Here is a 15570-nt window from a genome sequence, read left to right as displayed (position 1 = left end):
TCCAATCACTCATAAGTAGGAATGATACACTGCTTCACATTTCGCCTCCTCATCTATCACAAGAAAAAGTTAAGTCTTTGATTGGGTCCCTGAGGAAGACAGACTTCTGTTACTGGCTAGAGGCATCATAATTTATTTCATGCTCAATGATAGGGATCTTAAAATTATCAAATAGTCCCTTTTGAGTTGTGAAAATGATGAAGGCCTAACGGCACATGATCAGTGGGTGTTGACATTTAGCTACCTGGTGGAAAAGAAGGGAAAACAGAGAGAGGCATGCTATGAGCTCAACAGAAGAAGAATATGGGTAAGTACAAGAACTAGAAGAGAAGACAAAGGAGATAGAAATATCTAGTGTTGCCACGACTAGTGTATTAACAAAGTAATGAAACTCTTGATAGAACTTGACATAGTAAAGGCATCGTGTCAAGATGAACTATCATCAAGAACATAAAGAGAAGCCAAAATACTGTGCAAGACACTCGCATAATACATAACGAGAAGTGACGTAGCAACTGAAGTGAAGTGGCAACTACGAAAACATCAAAGTGTAGTGAACATATAAAATACAACACTGCATAATGATACCTTTCTTAAAAGCTTGACTCTGCTTTGCAATTTGCTTGTTAAGCTTGTAGTCGGCCATTCGATAGATGTATTCAATTCGGTTTTCATTTGTGACTGCTATATTAGAACCATTTGGAATTAATTCTTCTATCTGTAAAAAAGAGTAAAAATTATACATCTGTATGCATCCAATAGCTGCATGTAATTGCTATGAGGACTAGGTTTTTACTAGGTCTGATTCAATTATTGGGGCACCAGAAATCATGACCAATCATTCCAGGTTATATTTTATTATCTGGGAAATAGAATAAATCACCTATTCTCATGTGATAATGAATTCAAAATGGAAGGTAAGTGTAATATAGGAGAGGCTTGGGGACATGATAAATGAACAGAGGAAATGTTTTAGCACCAAGAACGTCAACATTATTTATTTTGAACTCTAATTTTAACCCTTTCAGGGTCGAGACCCCCGATCTTTAACTCACTGTCGGAAAAAAAAAAAAAAAAAAAAGGTGTTTCTTATGAAATGATTGAGAATATTTTTCCAATCACAGTGACACAAAAAGTATGAAATTTGATGGAAAACTTGCGGAATTATGCCCTCACAAAGTTTGCAGTCTCGACAATATTTATGAATCGGCAATTTCGCGGATTCATAAATATTTCGCCGATTCAGTCTACTAAAATCACAGCTATTTCACTAGAATTCCATTTGTTCTATCAACTGAGTATAAGAAACTGCCTATTTATCGATTTCAACTACCCAATAAAGTGGTCAGAGAAATTGGCAATTTGGCCAATTTCATACAAATTTCAGAAGATGCCAATTTCAAAATTGGGTCCAGAATAAACAAGAGAGACATTCCTGGCACTAAAATAACATTTTATCTGTTCATTAGTCCTGCCTCCAGGCCCCTCTTATGTTACTTTTGCTTTCCATTTCCAATTTTTATTCTCACAAAAAATAGAAGATTTACTGTTATGTATACTACTGCATCACTGTAAAAATGGCATAAATATCAGTGCACTTGTGCAAGAATATTAGACTCACCAGTTGATGTGTATTGGACACGTGGCATGATTTATTTACTCTTGAACATCAGCAAAAATTGAACATTTTCACTACTTTGCACTCAATTTCAAGGTACTTATCATCATGAAACCAATCAAAATTGTCGTTATTTCTGTAATATATCTTCCATTCTATCAAATGAGACCAAGAAAACTGAGAATACAACCATAAATACCATACGAAAATAGACTGCAAAGTCGCTGTTTAAAACTTGGCCGTAGCTTTTTTTTCCTCATTATGTACTGTGTGCTGCAGGATTTTTTTTTTATACTGCACACACTGACTATGCAGACCCATTCTTTCACATCTAGGTACCAGCCTTTTCCTGCTTGATGTGAGGGAGCTAGAATTTACGCGTACTAGTAAGTCACCAACACTGGTGCGTAAGACGTACTAGTACATCAAAAACCCTGAAAGGGTTAAAATGGTATTTTTTAAATTTGTGTAAAATTGGCCAGATTACCAACTTCTGCGCACTTTATAGGATAGTTGTAATAAATGAATGAACAGTTTCTTGTGCGAATCGATAGAACACAAGGGATACTAGAGAAATAGCTAAGAATTTGGTCGAAGGGAGTAATGGAATTGACTTAAAATAGAACTCAAATTCGGTGAAGTCATTGATGTGAAAACTGTGCCCAGATAGCTAATTTTGCACCTATACAGTTCCTTAAGTTTTCCATTAATTTTCATACTTTTGGTGTCATTACCTTCAGAAAAAGATTCTCTACCGTTTCAGAATAAAAAATACGGAAGAATCCCACTAATACAGCAGGTTAGGTTTGGGCTACTGCTGTAAAGCAAAAATCATTATCAAATGAATATAAAAGCCTGATAACATGTTTTCACTATCATATATTGAGTAATAGAGCTAGGCCTAAAAAATGCATATACAGTACAGTACACACATTGCGTACCTTAAAATATTTTCATCCTTAGCTTATAGCGAGTGGTGAATATATTTGTTGTAGAAAGTCTGAGTAAATGAAGAATGGGTATAACTGAAAACTGCTGCATTAGAGAAAAAGCTGTAAAGCGAAGGGCTGTAAAGCAGGGCCCTTCTGTATTAACCCTTTGAGTGTTGAGACCCCTGCTCGCGAACTTGCTCCCAGGGTTGAAGACTTAACCCTTTCAGGGTCCAAGGTCCAAACCTGGAGTCATGCACCAGTGTCCAAGAATTTTCAAAAAAAAAATTTGTTATTTTTTCTTATGAAATCGTAGAGAATCTTTTTGTGAAGGTAATAAAACAAAAAGTACGAAATTTGGTGGAAAATTGACGAAATTATGCTCTCGCGAATTTTGATGTGTCAGCGATATTTACGAATCGGCGATTTTGCCGACTTTGACTCCCATTTTAGGCCAATTACATTATTCCAATCAACCAAATTCTTAGCTATTTCACTAGTATTACTTCTATTCTATTGATTGAGCACAAGAAATCGCCAAGTCAACTGTTTCAACTACAAAATAAAGTGATCGGAAATTGTTAATTTGGCAAATTTAACACAAAGTTCAAAATATTCCAATTTCAAAATAGGGTCCAGAATGAACAATGTAGGCATTCCTGGCACTAAACTAACATTTCCTCTGTTCATTAGTTATGTTTTGAGGCTTTACAAATAAATTCCATTTTGATTTTTTATTCACATAATGAATTTTTATTCACACCAAAAAATAGAAGATTTACTGTTATGCAATACTGTAATAATTGTATAAATATCATCACCATATTTGTGAATGTATATTAGACCCACCAGCTGACGTGTATTAGACGTGTGAGGTCGTTTGTTTACTCTTGAATATCGGCAAAAATTTAACATTTCTGCTACTTTGAGCTCAGTTTCAAGACATTTCCAGTGCTAAAACCAATCAAAATCATCTCTATTTCTGTAATATGTCTTCCATTCTATCAAATGAGACCAAGAAATCGCAAATACAACTATAAAAAACATACAAAAAAACACTGCAAAGTTGCTGTTTTAATCGAAAAATCATGATTTCATTTTTTTTCTCTCATTATACACAGTGTGCTGCAGGATCTGTTTTATGTGGTGCACACATACCACATAGATGTATTCTCTCATATCTAGGCCCAAATGTACCACTCACAGTTTATCAGAGTGAGCTGAGCTCATGGCGTAGATCTACGGTTTGGACCCTGAACGTAAAGCCGTAGATCTACGGGATGGACCCTGAAAGGGTTAAAAAAAAAAAAAAGTATGAAATGACAGAATCTTTTTGCAAAGGTAATGAAACCAAAGGTATGAAATTTGATGGAAAATTTAGGGAATTACACTCACAAAGTTAGCGGTCTCGGCAATATTTACACATTGGCCATTTCACCTACTTTGAGCCCTATTTTGGGCCAATTATTTTGTTCCAGTCAACCAGACTCACAGCTACTTTGCTATAACTCCTTCTATTCTACTGAGTACAAGAAACAGCCCATTTACCTATTTCAACTACAAAATAAAGTGATCAAAAATTACTAATTTTGCCAATTTCACACACAAATCAAGAAAGGCTAGTTTCAAAATAGGGTCCAGAATAAACAATGCAGACATTCCTGGCACTAAAATATCACTTTTTCTGTTCATTAGTCACATCTTCAAGCCTCTCTTGTATTACGTTTGCTTTAAATTTTGAATTTTTATTCACACAAAAAATAGATTTATTGTTATTCAGACTACTGCATAATTGTAATAATTGTATAAATAATATCAGTACATTCGTGAATGCATATTAGACTCATTGAGACATTTATGCAACATATGGGAATCTTTACTGAAGCAACGTTTCGCCACACAGTGGCTTCATCAGTCTTATACGAAGCAGGAAGGTATAAGGAGAGGAGGAGTTTGAGGTAATCAGTCCCTCAGCCTGGAGTCGATGTGTTCAGTCCATCAATCTTGTAGAAAGTACAGCACAGGGCCGTAGCAGTGGCATATATACTGTAGTCACGTGAGGTGAAGCAGGAGGAGGCAGGGCCATAGTAGAACCATCCACTAATCTAAGTAGGTCTTCGTCCAAAGAAGACCTACTTAGATTAGTGGATTACTGGTTTCTCCAGTACTGACTTTGCATCTGACTGTTTATTCGGCCCTGATGGGCTGATGCCTGGTTTGTTATGTCCCATTGTGCTGCCCATCTGTCCCATTCCCCCTTTTTGTCTCTTTCTTTGGTCCGATCATTTCTCTTTATGTCGAAAAAAGATTGCTGCTCATTTTCCCTTTCTCTGCTTTCCCTGTAGTGCCGCGTTCCTTTTGCATGATGGCTGGGCAGCTCAGGTCATAACATTCTCTGGATTGTGTTGAAGGTTTGCAAATCACTGGATGGAAGTACCTGCACTCTTTGTCAAAGCAACACTTTCCCTTTCTCAACATGTTCGCACATTTTCTGTTGTGTTTATTCCAGCAAGCTCTGCCATATAGGCACATACCTTTTGCATAGTATCTGCAAATGTTCTGACTGCCTATATTTACTGATTTTGTGTCTTTCCCAACTTCTGCCACTTGATCTGAATTCTCTTGTTTTCTTTCATCTAGGTGTATTTCTTCCCTTTTTTTATTTTCATTTGTTCCTGCTCTAGCTTTCTCTTCCTCCCTTTCCCTTTTCTCTATGTTATGTACCCATGTTTTGTTCTTTTCTGACTTGCTCTGAATGATATTCTCCACTCTTTTTTCCACTCCTTGGTTTTTACCTTTATTTGTGTTTTCCTCCTTTTCCTGCTCCTTGTCCCTTGTTTTCCACTTTTTGTATATATCTGACAAGCTCCTTAGGAACTTTCTTACGCTTTCTAGGTTTTCACTTTTCAGTACCTCTCTTATGCCCGACAAGCTTTCCATCTCACTGGAGCAAATCTAGAATCGACTTTCTTGTTTTAGGCCATTTCTCATGATTGAATTAAGCTTTGTATATGATATACGGGATGTAACCACAGGTGTGGTCAAGACAGATGTATAGTATATAAGTGAAGACACGATCACTGTGGCCATGGCAGTGGCGGTGGTGGTGGTGGTGGCCACGGCGGCCACCTGCCTCACTCTATGCTGCTGCCTTTTTCGTTTCTCTAGCTTTTTTCATAGTTTCTAATCGCTTCCTGAGCTTCTTGCTGATTGTACGCAAATACTGTCTCTTTGGGCGAGGCATTGTGTAAGAAATTTGTACAATACAGTGGACCCCCGCATAACGATTACCTCTGAATGCAACCAATTATGTAAGTGTATTTATGTAAGTGCGTTTGTATGTGTATGTTCGGGGGTCTGAAATGGACTAATCTACTTCACAATATTTCTTATGGGAACAAATTCGGTCAGTACTGGCACCTGAACATACTTCTGGAGTGAAAAAATATCGTTAACCGGGGGTCCACTGTATAAGACAAAATTACGCATCCCAAGGGTCTGCCGCGGTCACTCAGAGCGGCACACCTCCTCTTCCTTTTGACCCTTGGTTGACACTGAGATAGCTGTGGTCTAGCAGTGCCTACAGCCACCCAGTGGGTTACCAATTTGTATTTTGAAGCATTTGACACAAAAATATGAAAAAAATTACGAAAAATGTCTAAAAATGACAACATAGTTATTATTATTACTATTATATTGTATTATTATTATTATTATATTATTATTATTGTTATAATTATTATTATTATTCTTAGTATGTATGTATTATTATAGTTATTATTATTATTACATATGTATTATAATTATTCTTATTATTATTATTAATTTAGGGAACTGGAGCACAGATCCAATTCCCTAGATCAAGAGCCCATCACTACATACATACTACTACTAATAATAATTATTATTATAACAATAATAATAATAATATGAATTGCAGACACTTCTCACTTGACAACCTACCTGTTGAATGACCGCACGGACTTATGACCAGCTCTGACCTGTACTCACAGTATGCAAACCTAAGTAATGTATATTAGAGCTGATTTCTTCTATTCTTTTATTACAGTATACAGTACACCACTGGATAAACATTTAACAATATACTAAAATTGTTATAAATGGTGCAAAGGTGACATTAAAACAATATCTAAAGATGGTTGACACAAACCCACTATCAGTACAGTATGCCTGAAATATCAACCAATTTGCTGAACGACCTGGTCATAAGAACGGAACTTGGTCATTAAGTCAGGAGTGCCTGTACTGTATATTTATAATGCACTAATATAAAGCACTTACAGTGTTCTGGCCAAGATCAGAGTTGAGAACTGTAAAATCCAAGCCCAGATCCTGTACATCTCCCTGGTAGGTCTTGAGGTATAGCAAGTTACGACAAAGCTCGGGGTCAAGGGAGTCCAGATGATGGAACTCAACTGATGATGATGATCGTCCCAAAAGCTTGGACACAAAGTATCCCGCTAATGGGACTTCCACTAGTAAATTTTCATACAGTGCCTGTGTGAAAGATACCATTTAAATTACAGTATAAATAACTAGAGGAATTCTATAAATAAGTACCAAACACTACATGATTGGTGTATCTTTCAAAAAGTGATTTAGTCGTGAATTAATAAATACAGTTTCCCAGAGTAAAACAGAATTGATTACAGCACTATTAATTAATAACCAAAGTAGAGGTTTCCAACTTACACAGTGGACATTCAAAATACGCATGGTTATGTTCATGATAATTGAGCTACCAATGATTTCTGTGACTTATGGATTGAAAAACATATGGGAAAAATAGGGTTTGCATTCCTAAGACCTCAAAAAAAAAAAAAATTCAAGTAAATATTTTTATCATCATAATTCCATGTAATTTTATCAATGAGCATTCTGTAAAATATCTGAACTCAAATGAGGTTCACACAGCTAAAAAATCATTACATTAATATTGTACATTATTATTTGCTACACACTGCAAGTCAAGTTTGGGGTGCTTAACATCTTGGAATGGTGAGGACTGCTGTGGTCCTAATGGACCAAAGTCAAATGTAGGGGATCTTGTGATGTTGAATATTCAGGATCATGTGAGGTTGAAGATTGGGGATCATGTGATGCTGCAATTTCATCAGTTGGCTGATGCAGAGGAGAACTCAAATGTTGCTAGTTTGATTTGACTCTGAAGTTCTTGATACAGAAGTCCATAAGGCCCAAAGCATGTATTACAGCACTGTTTCATGATAAGTCATGGTACAGTCATACCCCGCCCTACGTCATTAACCCTTTGACTGTTTTCGACGTATAAATACGTCTTACGAGCCAATGTTTCTGACGTATATATACTCAATAATTCTAGCGGCTTCAAATCAAGTGGGAGAAAGCTGGTAGGCCCACATGTGAGAGAATGGGTCTGTGTGGTCAGTGTGCACCACATAAAAAAAATCCTGCAGCACACATTGCGTAATGAGAAAAAAAAAACTCTGATCGTTTTTTTGGAATAAAACGCCGACTTTGAGGTGTATTTTCGTATAGTATTTATCGTTGTATTCGCGTTTTCATGGTCTTAGGTGATAAAATGGAAAACATGTTACAGAAATGGAGATGATTTTCGTTACTTTTACGATGAAAACGACGTTGAAACTGAGCTCAAAGTAGCGGAAATGTTCGATTTTTACCAATGTTCAAGAGTAAATAAATCACACCACACGTCCAATACACGTCAACTGGGGAGTCTAATATTCTTTCACTAGTGCACTGATATTATTTATACCATTTTTACAATAATGCAGTCGTCTGTATAACAGTAAATTTTGTATTTTTTTTGTATGAATAAAAAATAAAAATAGAAAGCAATAATAATATAAGAGGGGGCTAGAGATGTGACTAATGAACAGAGCATATGTTATTTTAGTGCCACGAATGTCTACCTTGTTTATTCTGGACCCTATTTTGAAATTGGCATCTTTTTTATTTTGCGTGAAATTGGCCAAATTGCCAATTTCTGATCACCATACTGGGTAGTCCAATTTAGTAAATGGGAGGTTTCTTGTACTCAGCTGATAGATAAAATGGAGTTCTAAAGAAATAGCTATGAGTTTGGTCAACTGGAACAATGGAATTGGCTGAAAATTGGGCTCAAAGTCGGCGAAATCGCCGATACGCATATGTCGCCGAGACCGCTAACTTCGCGGGAGCATAATTCCACGAGTTTTCGACCAAATTTCGAACTTTTGGTGTCATTACCATCGGGAAAAGATTCTCTATCATTTCATAAGAAAAAATAATTTTTTTTTTTCAAAAATTGAGCGACATAGAATGACAGTTTCAGAGAGGGGCCTGAAACAGTCAAAGGGTTAATTGGTTCCACGAGCCGTGACGTAACCCGGTTTTTTTACATAAACTAGAAGTCATTCCTTAAAAATGCCTTACCATTGCGACAAACACTGTAAACCTACAGTAAATAACTCTCAAAAGAATAGAGACTCTCCTCACTTAATGACGGAGTTAGGGGCCAAAGACAACGTCGGTAAACATATTAATAGCAAATTGAGGAATCACCCTATACTGACACTTCAAAAGTGTCACCACCCAAAATTAAAACATTCAGTTTTATGTTTGCTGGGAAATTCCTTTCAATCCATTTATTATTAATGGTAATACAACATAAGATAAGTCAATGACTTACTTCTGAGATATTCCAGTAAATGCGTGCATACCTGACTACATGTACTTGGGATTTTTTTTTTTTTTTTGAGAAAATCACACTTTTTTCAGTCTATGCATAGAATAAGAATGATCTTCTATAGTTACCCTTCGGGCGCATAGCACGTAACTTTTTTTATTTTTTTATTTATTTATTTATTTATTTATTACCAATTTGAGCACACATACAGAGGTACAAAAAAATACAGATAAGAGCAGCATGCCAAAGCCACTTATACTATGCATAGCATTACGGGCTGGCTTAAAATTAACTTAAGATTAACTAAGCAATGATGAAATCAGTGATAAAACATTAATGTAAACAGATTACTATAAAGCACAAGTGAGTATTACAAAGACATGTCATATGGTTGCATTCAGTCATATGAAGGATTCTGTTAGGTAGCGTATTTAAAAAATAATAAAGTTAGATTCGGTTTTAGGTTTAACATTTATGTGATATAATTGTGAGAAACATTTTAGATATACAATTTATAAGGTTCAGTTATTCAGTATTTATTTGGTTTTGGGTGAGTAAGTGATCTTTGAGAAGAGACTTGAATTTATAAACAGGTAGTGTTTCTTTTATATTTACAGGTAATGAATTCCAGATTTTAGGGCCTTTTATGTGCATTGAGTTTTTGCATAGTGTGAGATGGACACGAGGAACATCAAAGAGTGATCTGTGCCTTGTGTTATGGTCATGTGTTCTGTTGAGGTTGGCAAGGAGATGTTTTAGGGGAGGGTTAATATCAGAGTTAAGTGTTCTATGTATGTAATAGGTGCAGTAATAAGTATGGATGTTTTGTATGGTGAGTAGGTTTAGTGAATTGAATATTGGTGGAGTGTGCTGCCTGTAGTGAGAATTTGGTCGCTGTTAGGGAAAAGTTCAAAAGGTAGGAATAGTGAGGGAGTATATAGTAACAATAGTTTCATTGCCGGCTACTTGTTAAGGTAGGGTAAGTCCAGCTCCCGCTATTCCTCCCCCTTTTTCCCCCTCCCCGAAAGTGATAGTTTGATTGCCGGCTGCTTGTTAAGGTAGGGTCAGTCTAGCTCCCGCTATCCCTTCCCCTCCCTCTTCCCCCCCCGAAAGGTGACGTGTGGGGCTCCAGCCAAACAGTAATCACTCGACTCACAGCTCCCAGCACTACTGTAAGTACATGCCTGTTCACATTCTAGTGGATTTATTGGTTGAAAGCTTCACTTTTGACCATTAATAAACTTAGTCCTTTCAGTCTTGCTCTGTTAAATGTCTTAATAATCACCACGTCTTTTAGGTATTGTACTTATCAAGGAGAGTGATTTCTTAAGCAGTAGGTAACCTGTCTCTCTTTCCAGCTTGAAATGACAGAATGGGTCACCTGCCAACCAACAAGTAGAATTGAAGGAGACGGACTAACGTTCTGGGACGTCCCATTTTTGATCCACTTACCTGTTTGTGTATGCAAGTAGCAGGATATAACCCCTCATCACTGCAGTGGTAAAGAACCTGCTTTCCTGTCATCTAGACGGATTATTGACGGCTATAAAATCCGTGAAGAACAAGCCGGTGGGTTGTCACCAACACCTGCGACCCCTCCCCCCATCATCAGCAACGGCCACGATTTCAAAAACACGCAGTGTCACCAACACCAGACACCCAAGTTTTATATTTATATATATATACATGAAGGCCCCGCTTTACGGCGTTTCACTTTACGGCGTTCCGCTAATACGGACATTTCAAATTATGACCAAAACTCGCTATACGGCTCCCCCCACCTGACTTTCTAATATGGTCACCGTGCCCCACCCTGTTTGTTTACATTCTCCATGAGCTCAGTAAGCACTAAGTCTCTCCATTTTGTCTGGAAACTCCAAAATTTCAAATGTTTTTAAAAGTTATTTCATATTTTATATACTCTGATAAATATACTTATGTATACCTGTACCTAAATAAACTTACATACTGTGCTGGCATGCAGGTACACATTAAAATTGGTAAGTGTCTTAAGTCTCCAGACGTCATATTAGTAATGATAATAATAATCATCGAGTCATTTAAATGTCGTATATTACGTTAATATACACATTTTCATTAATCCATCTATGATATTTTTTCAAAATTATATAATAAACACGATGCATAACATATAAATAAGATAAATACACCCCACAGTAGAATAAATAAACATAAATGTGAGATGTGGTAGCAGACGCCTTGCACAAGTGACGCCATATTAGAAATGATAATAATAATAATAATAATAACAATACTCACCGAGTCTCATTAAATGTCGTATATTACGTAATATACACATTTTCATTAATCCATCTATGATATTTTTTCAAAATTATATAATAAACACGATACATAACATAAAAAGATGATAAATACACCCCACAATAGAATAAATAAACATAAATATAAGATGTGGGAGCCACATAACTTGTACAAGTGACGGCAAGAATAACATTTTCTCTAATCTAACATAAGAGAAAATGTGTTACTGGGGGTAACTGTAGAAAATTATTCCTTTCGTATGTATGTAAGTAAGTTTATTCAGGTATACACAAATACAGTTACATAGATTATCATACATAACAACATATGTGTAGAGAACCTAGGATAACCCAAAAAAGTCAGAGTGACTTATTTCCATTGCCTTCACTCAGAGCTTCATTTCTTCTCAAAATGATGTTACATGAGAATGGGAGTGTTCTTCTTTATTAATTCTACCGTATCAATGTAGAGACAACCTGTACACAATGTAACTTGTACACAAACCAGACGTGTACACTTCGTTTGTTTACAAAACTTACGTTCGCCTGGTTTGTTTACATAACTCTGCGCCTGTCCCCTCTCATGTACTCATTCTTTCTCTCTCTCATTTATTCGTTTTATCTCATTTACTTACTCCTGACCCTACATTAAGACTACAAATATTTTAAGGTAAGTAATGAGTGAACTGTATATACATTTGATCGCTCTGGGATGCTTAAATATCATGGAATATATGTGTGGGTGGGTTGGCCTGGTATGGTAGCCTGGCTGATTACCATACATACCACACTTCATTTCTTACAATAAATACTACTTGTCTCACCCTAGATTAAGACTATAAATATTTTAAGGTAAGTAATGAGTGCAATATGTGTGTATTGTACTTTTTTATTGTTTTTTTGATGCCTGGTTCTATTGCTAACTTAATATATGTTAGTGTAAACTTGTTATCTAGTGTTTGTATGCATTTATAAGTGGAAAAAAAAGGGTGTTCCACTTTACGGCGGTAGCCTGGAACCTAACCTGCCACATAAGTGGGGCCCTGCTGTATGTATGTATGTATGTATGTATGTATGTATGTATGTATGTATGTATGTATGTATGTATGTATGTATGTATGTATATATATATATATATATATATATATATATATATATATATATTTATATATATATATATATATATATATAGGGTAAGATATAAACAGCTATTGGAGGATAGATGGGCTAATGAGAGCATAGGCAATGGGGTCGAAGAGGTATGGGGTAGGTTTAAAAATGTAGTGTTAGAGTGTTCAGCAGAAGTTTGTGGTTACAGGAAAGTGGGTGCAGGAGGGAAGAGGAGCGATTGGTGGAATGATGATGTAAAGAGAGTAGTAAGGGAGAAAAAGTTAGCATATGAGAAGTTTTTACAAAGTAGAAGTGATGCAAGGAGGGAAGAGTATATGGAGAAAAAGAGAGAGGTTAAGAGAGTGGTGAAGCAATGTAAAAAGAGCGCAAATGAGAGAGTGGGTGAGCTGTTATCAACAAATTTTGTTGAAAATAAGAAAAAGTTTTGGAGTGAGATTAACAAGTTAAGGAAGCCTAGAGAACAAATGGATTTGTCAGTTAAAAATAGGAGAGGAGAGTTATTAAATGGAGAGTTAGAGGTATTGGGAAGATGGAGGGAATATTTTGAGGAATTGTTAAATGTTGATGAAGATAGGGAAGCTGTGATTTCGTGTATAGGGCAAGGAGGAATAACATCTTGTAGGAGTGAGGAAGAGCCAGTTGTGAGTGTGGGGGAAGTTCGTGAGGCAGTAGGTAAAATGAAAGGGGGTAAGGCAGCCGGGATTGATGGGATAAAGATAGAAATGTTAAAAGCAGGTGGGGATATAGTTTTGGAGTGGTTGGTGCAATTATTTAATAAATGTATGGAAGAGGGTAAGGTACCTAGGGATTGGCAGAGAGCATGCATGGTTCCTTTGTATAAAGGCAAAGGGGATAAAAGAGAGTGCAAAAATTATAGGGGGATAAGTCTGTTGAGTGTACCTGGTAAAGTGTATGGTAGAGTTATAATTGAAAGAATTAAGAGTAAGACGGAGAATAGGATAGCAGATGAACAAGGAGGCTTTAGGAAAGGTAGGGGGTGTGTGGACCAGGTGTTTACAGTGAAACATATAAGTGAACAGTATTTAGATAAGGCTAAAGAGGTCTTTGTGGCATTTATGGATTTGGAAAAGGCGTATGACAGGGTGGATAGGGGGGCAATGTGGCAGATGTTGCAAGTGTATGGTGTAGGAGGTAGGTTACTGAAAGCAGTGAAGAGTTTTTACGAGGATAGTGAGGCTCAAGTTAGAGTATGTAGAAAAGAGGGAAATTTTTTCCCAGTAAAAGTAGGCCTTAGACAAGGATGTGTGATGTCACCGTGGTTGTTTAATATATTTATAGATGGGGTTGTAAGAGAAGTAAATGCGAGGGTCTTGGCAAGAGGCGTGGAGTTAAAAGATAAAGAATCACACACAGGGTGGGAGTTGTCACAGCTGCTCTTTGCTGATGACACTGTGCTCTTGGGAGATTCAGAAGAGAAGCTGCAGAGATTGGTGGATGAATTTGGTAGGGTGTGCAAAAGAAGAAAATTAAAGGTGAATACAGGAAAGAGTAAGGTTATGAGGATAACAAAAAGATTAGGTGATGAAAGATTGAATATCAGATTGGAGGGAGAGAGTATGGAGGAGGTGAACGTATTCAGATATTTGGGAGTGGACGTGTCAGCGGATGGGTCTATGAAAGATGAGGTGAATCATAGAATTGATGAGGGAAAAAGAGTGAGTGGTGCACTTAGGAGTCTGTGGAGACAGAGAACTTCGTCCTTGGAGGCAAAGAGGGGAATGTATGAGAGTATAGTTTTACCAACGCTCTTATATGGGTGTGAAGCATGGGTGATGAATGTTGCAGCGAGGAGAAGGCTGGAGGCAGTGGAGATGTCATGTCTGAGGGCAATGTGTGGTGTGAATATAATGCAGAGAATTCGTAGTTTGGAAGTTAGGAGGAGGTGCGGGATTACCAAAACTGTTGTCCAGAGGGCTGAGGAAGGGTTGTTGAGGTGGTTCGGACATGTAGAGAGAATGGAGCGAAACAGAATAACTTCAAGAGTGTATCAGTCTGTAGTGGAAGGAAGGCGGGGTAGGGGTCGGCCTAGGAAGGGTTGGAGGGAGGGGGTAAAGGAGGTTTTGTGTGCGAGGGGCTTGGACTTCCAGCAGGCATGCGTGAGCGTGTTTGATAGGAGTGAATGGAGACAAATGGTTTTTAATACTTGACGTGCTGTTGGAGTGTGAGCAAAGTAACATTTATGAAGGGATTCAGGGAAACCGGCAGGCCGGACTTGAGTCCTGGAGATGGGAAGTACAGTGCCTGCACTCTGAAGGAGGGGTGTTAATGTTGCAGTTTAAAAACTGTAGTGTAAAGCACCCTTCTGGCAAGACAGTGATGGAGTGAATGATGGTGAAAGTTTTTCTTTTTCGGGCCACCCTGCCTTGGTGGGAATCGGCCAGTGTGATAATAAAAAAAAAAATAAAAATATATATATATTTATATATATATATATATATATATATATATATATTTATATATTTATATATATATATATATTTATATATATATATATATATATATATATTAGCGTTGAATTCAGTTATCATTTATATTTTTAATTTTTCATTTTCTGTAATGTACGATTAATATTTCATATTTACGTGTTTTATATTTTATATTTTCTAAATAATAAAGTGTTTATGTTTGTCAGCTTTTATTCTTTTTCTATGCATTAATTTTCCTGAGGAGGAGCCAGCCTTAGTAATACTGACTGAAGTTGTTACAGGGCTGAGTAAGCCTTCACAAGTGGCGACCTTGCCAGGATCAACTCAACTGAATCAAGATTCAACTCCATTTCGAATCTACCATTGGAACTTCAACGCCGCATACCACAGACGGTTACCACCAGCCATGAGTAATCATTCTCTATGGTAGGACTACGGTACAGGTATTTAAAAGATTTGGTGATTGTTACAGTCT

General features: G+C 36.8%; 1 protein-coding gene across 6 annotated transcripts in view; it reads right to left on the bottom strand.

Moving 5' to 3' along the window:
- LOC128688738 (ubiquitin-protein ligase E3C) overlaps window positions 1–15570 on the bottom strand; it is a 401351-nt gene that overhangs the window by 40053 nt on the left and 345728 nt on the right. For all 6 annotated transcript variants that reach the window (XM_070084672.1, XM_070084678.1, XM_070084673.1 and 3 more), the window contains 2 exons: window positions 6850–7065; window positions 589–718 (listed from right to left, as the gene is read on the bottom strand). In XM_070084672.1, coding sequence (XP_069940773.1) covers window positions 589–718; window positions 6850–7065 — 346 coding nt within the window. The remainder of the gene's footprint in view (window positions 1–588; window positions 719–6849; window positions 7066–15570) is intronic.

Source organism: Cherax quadricarinatus, chromosome 13 (assembly GCF_038502225.1).
Source record: "Cherax quadricarinatus isolate ZL_2023a chromosome 13, ASM3850222v1, whole genome shotgun sequence".
In the NCBI taxonomy this organism is placed as follows: domain Eukaryota; kingdom Metazoa; phylum Arthropoda; class Malacostraca; order Decapoda; family Parastacidae; genus Cherax; species Cherax quadricarinatus.
Note: the sequence above shows the minus strand (reverse complement) of the source record. Positions and strands in the feature narration are given on the sequence as shown.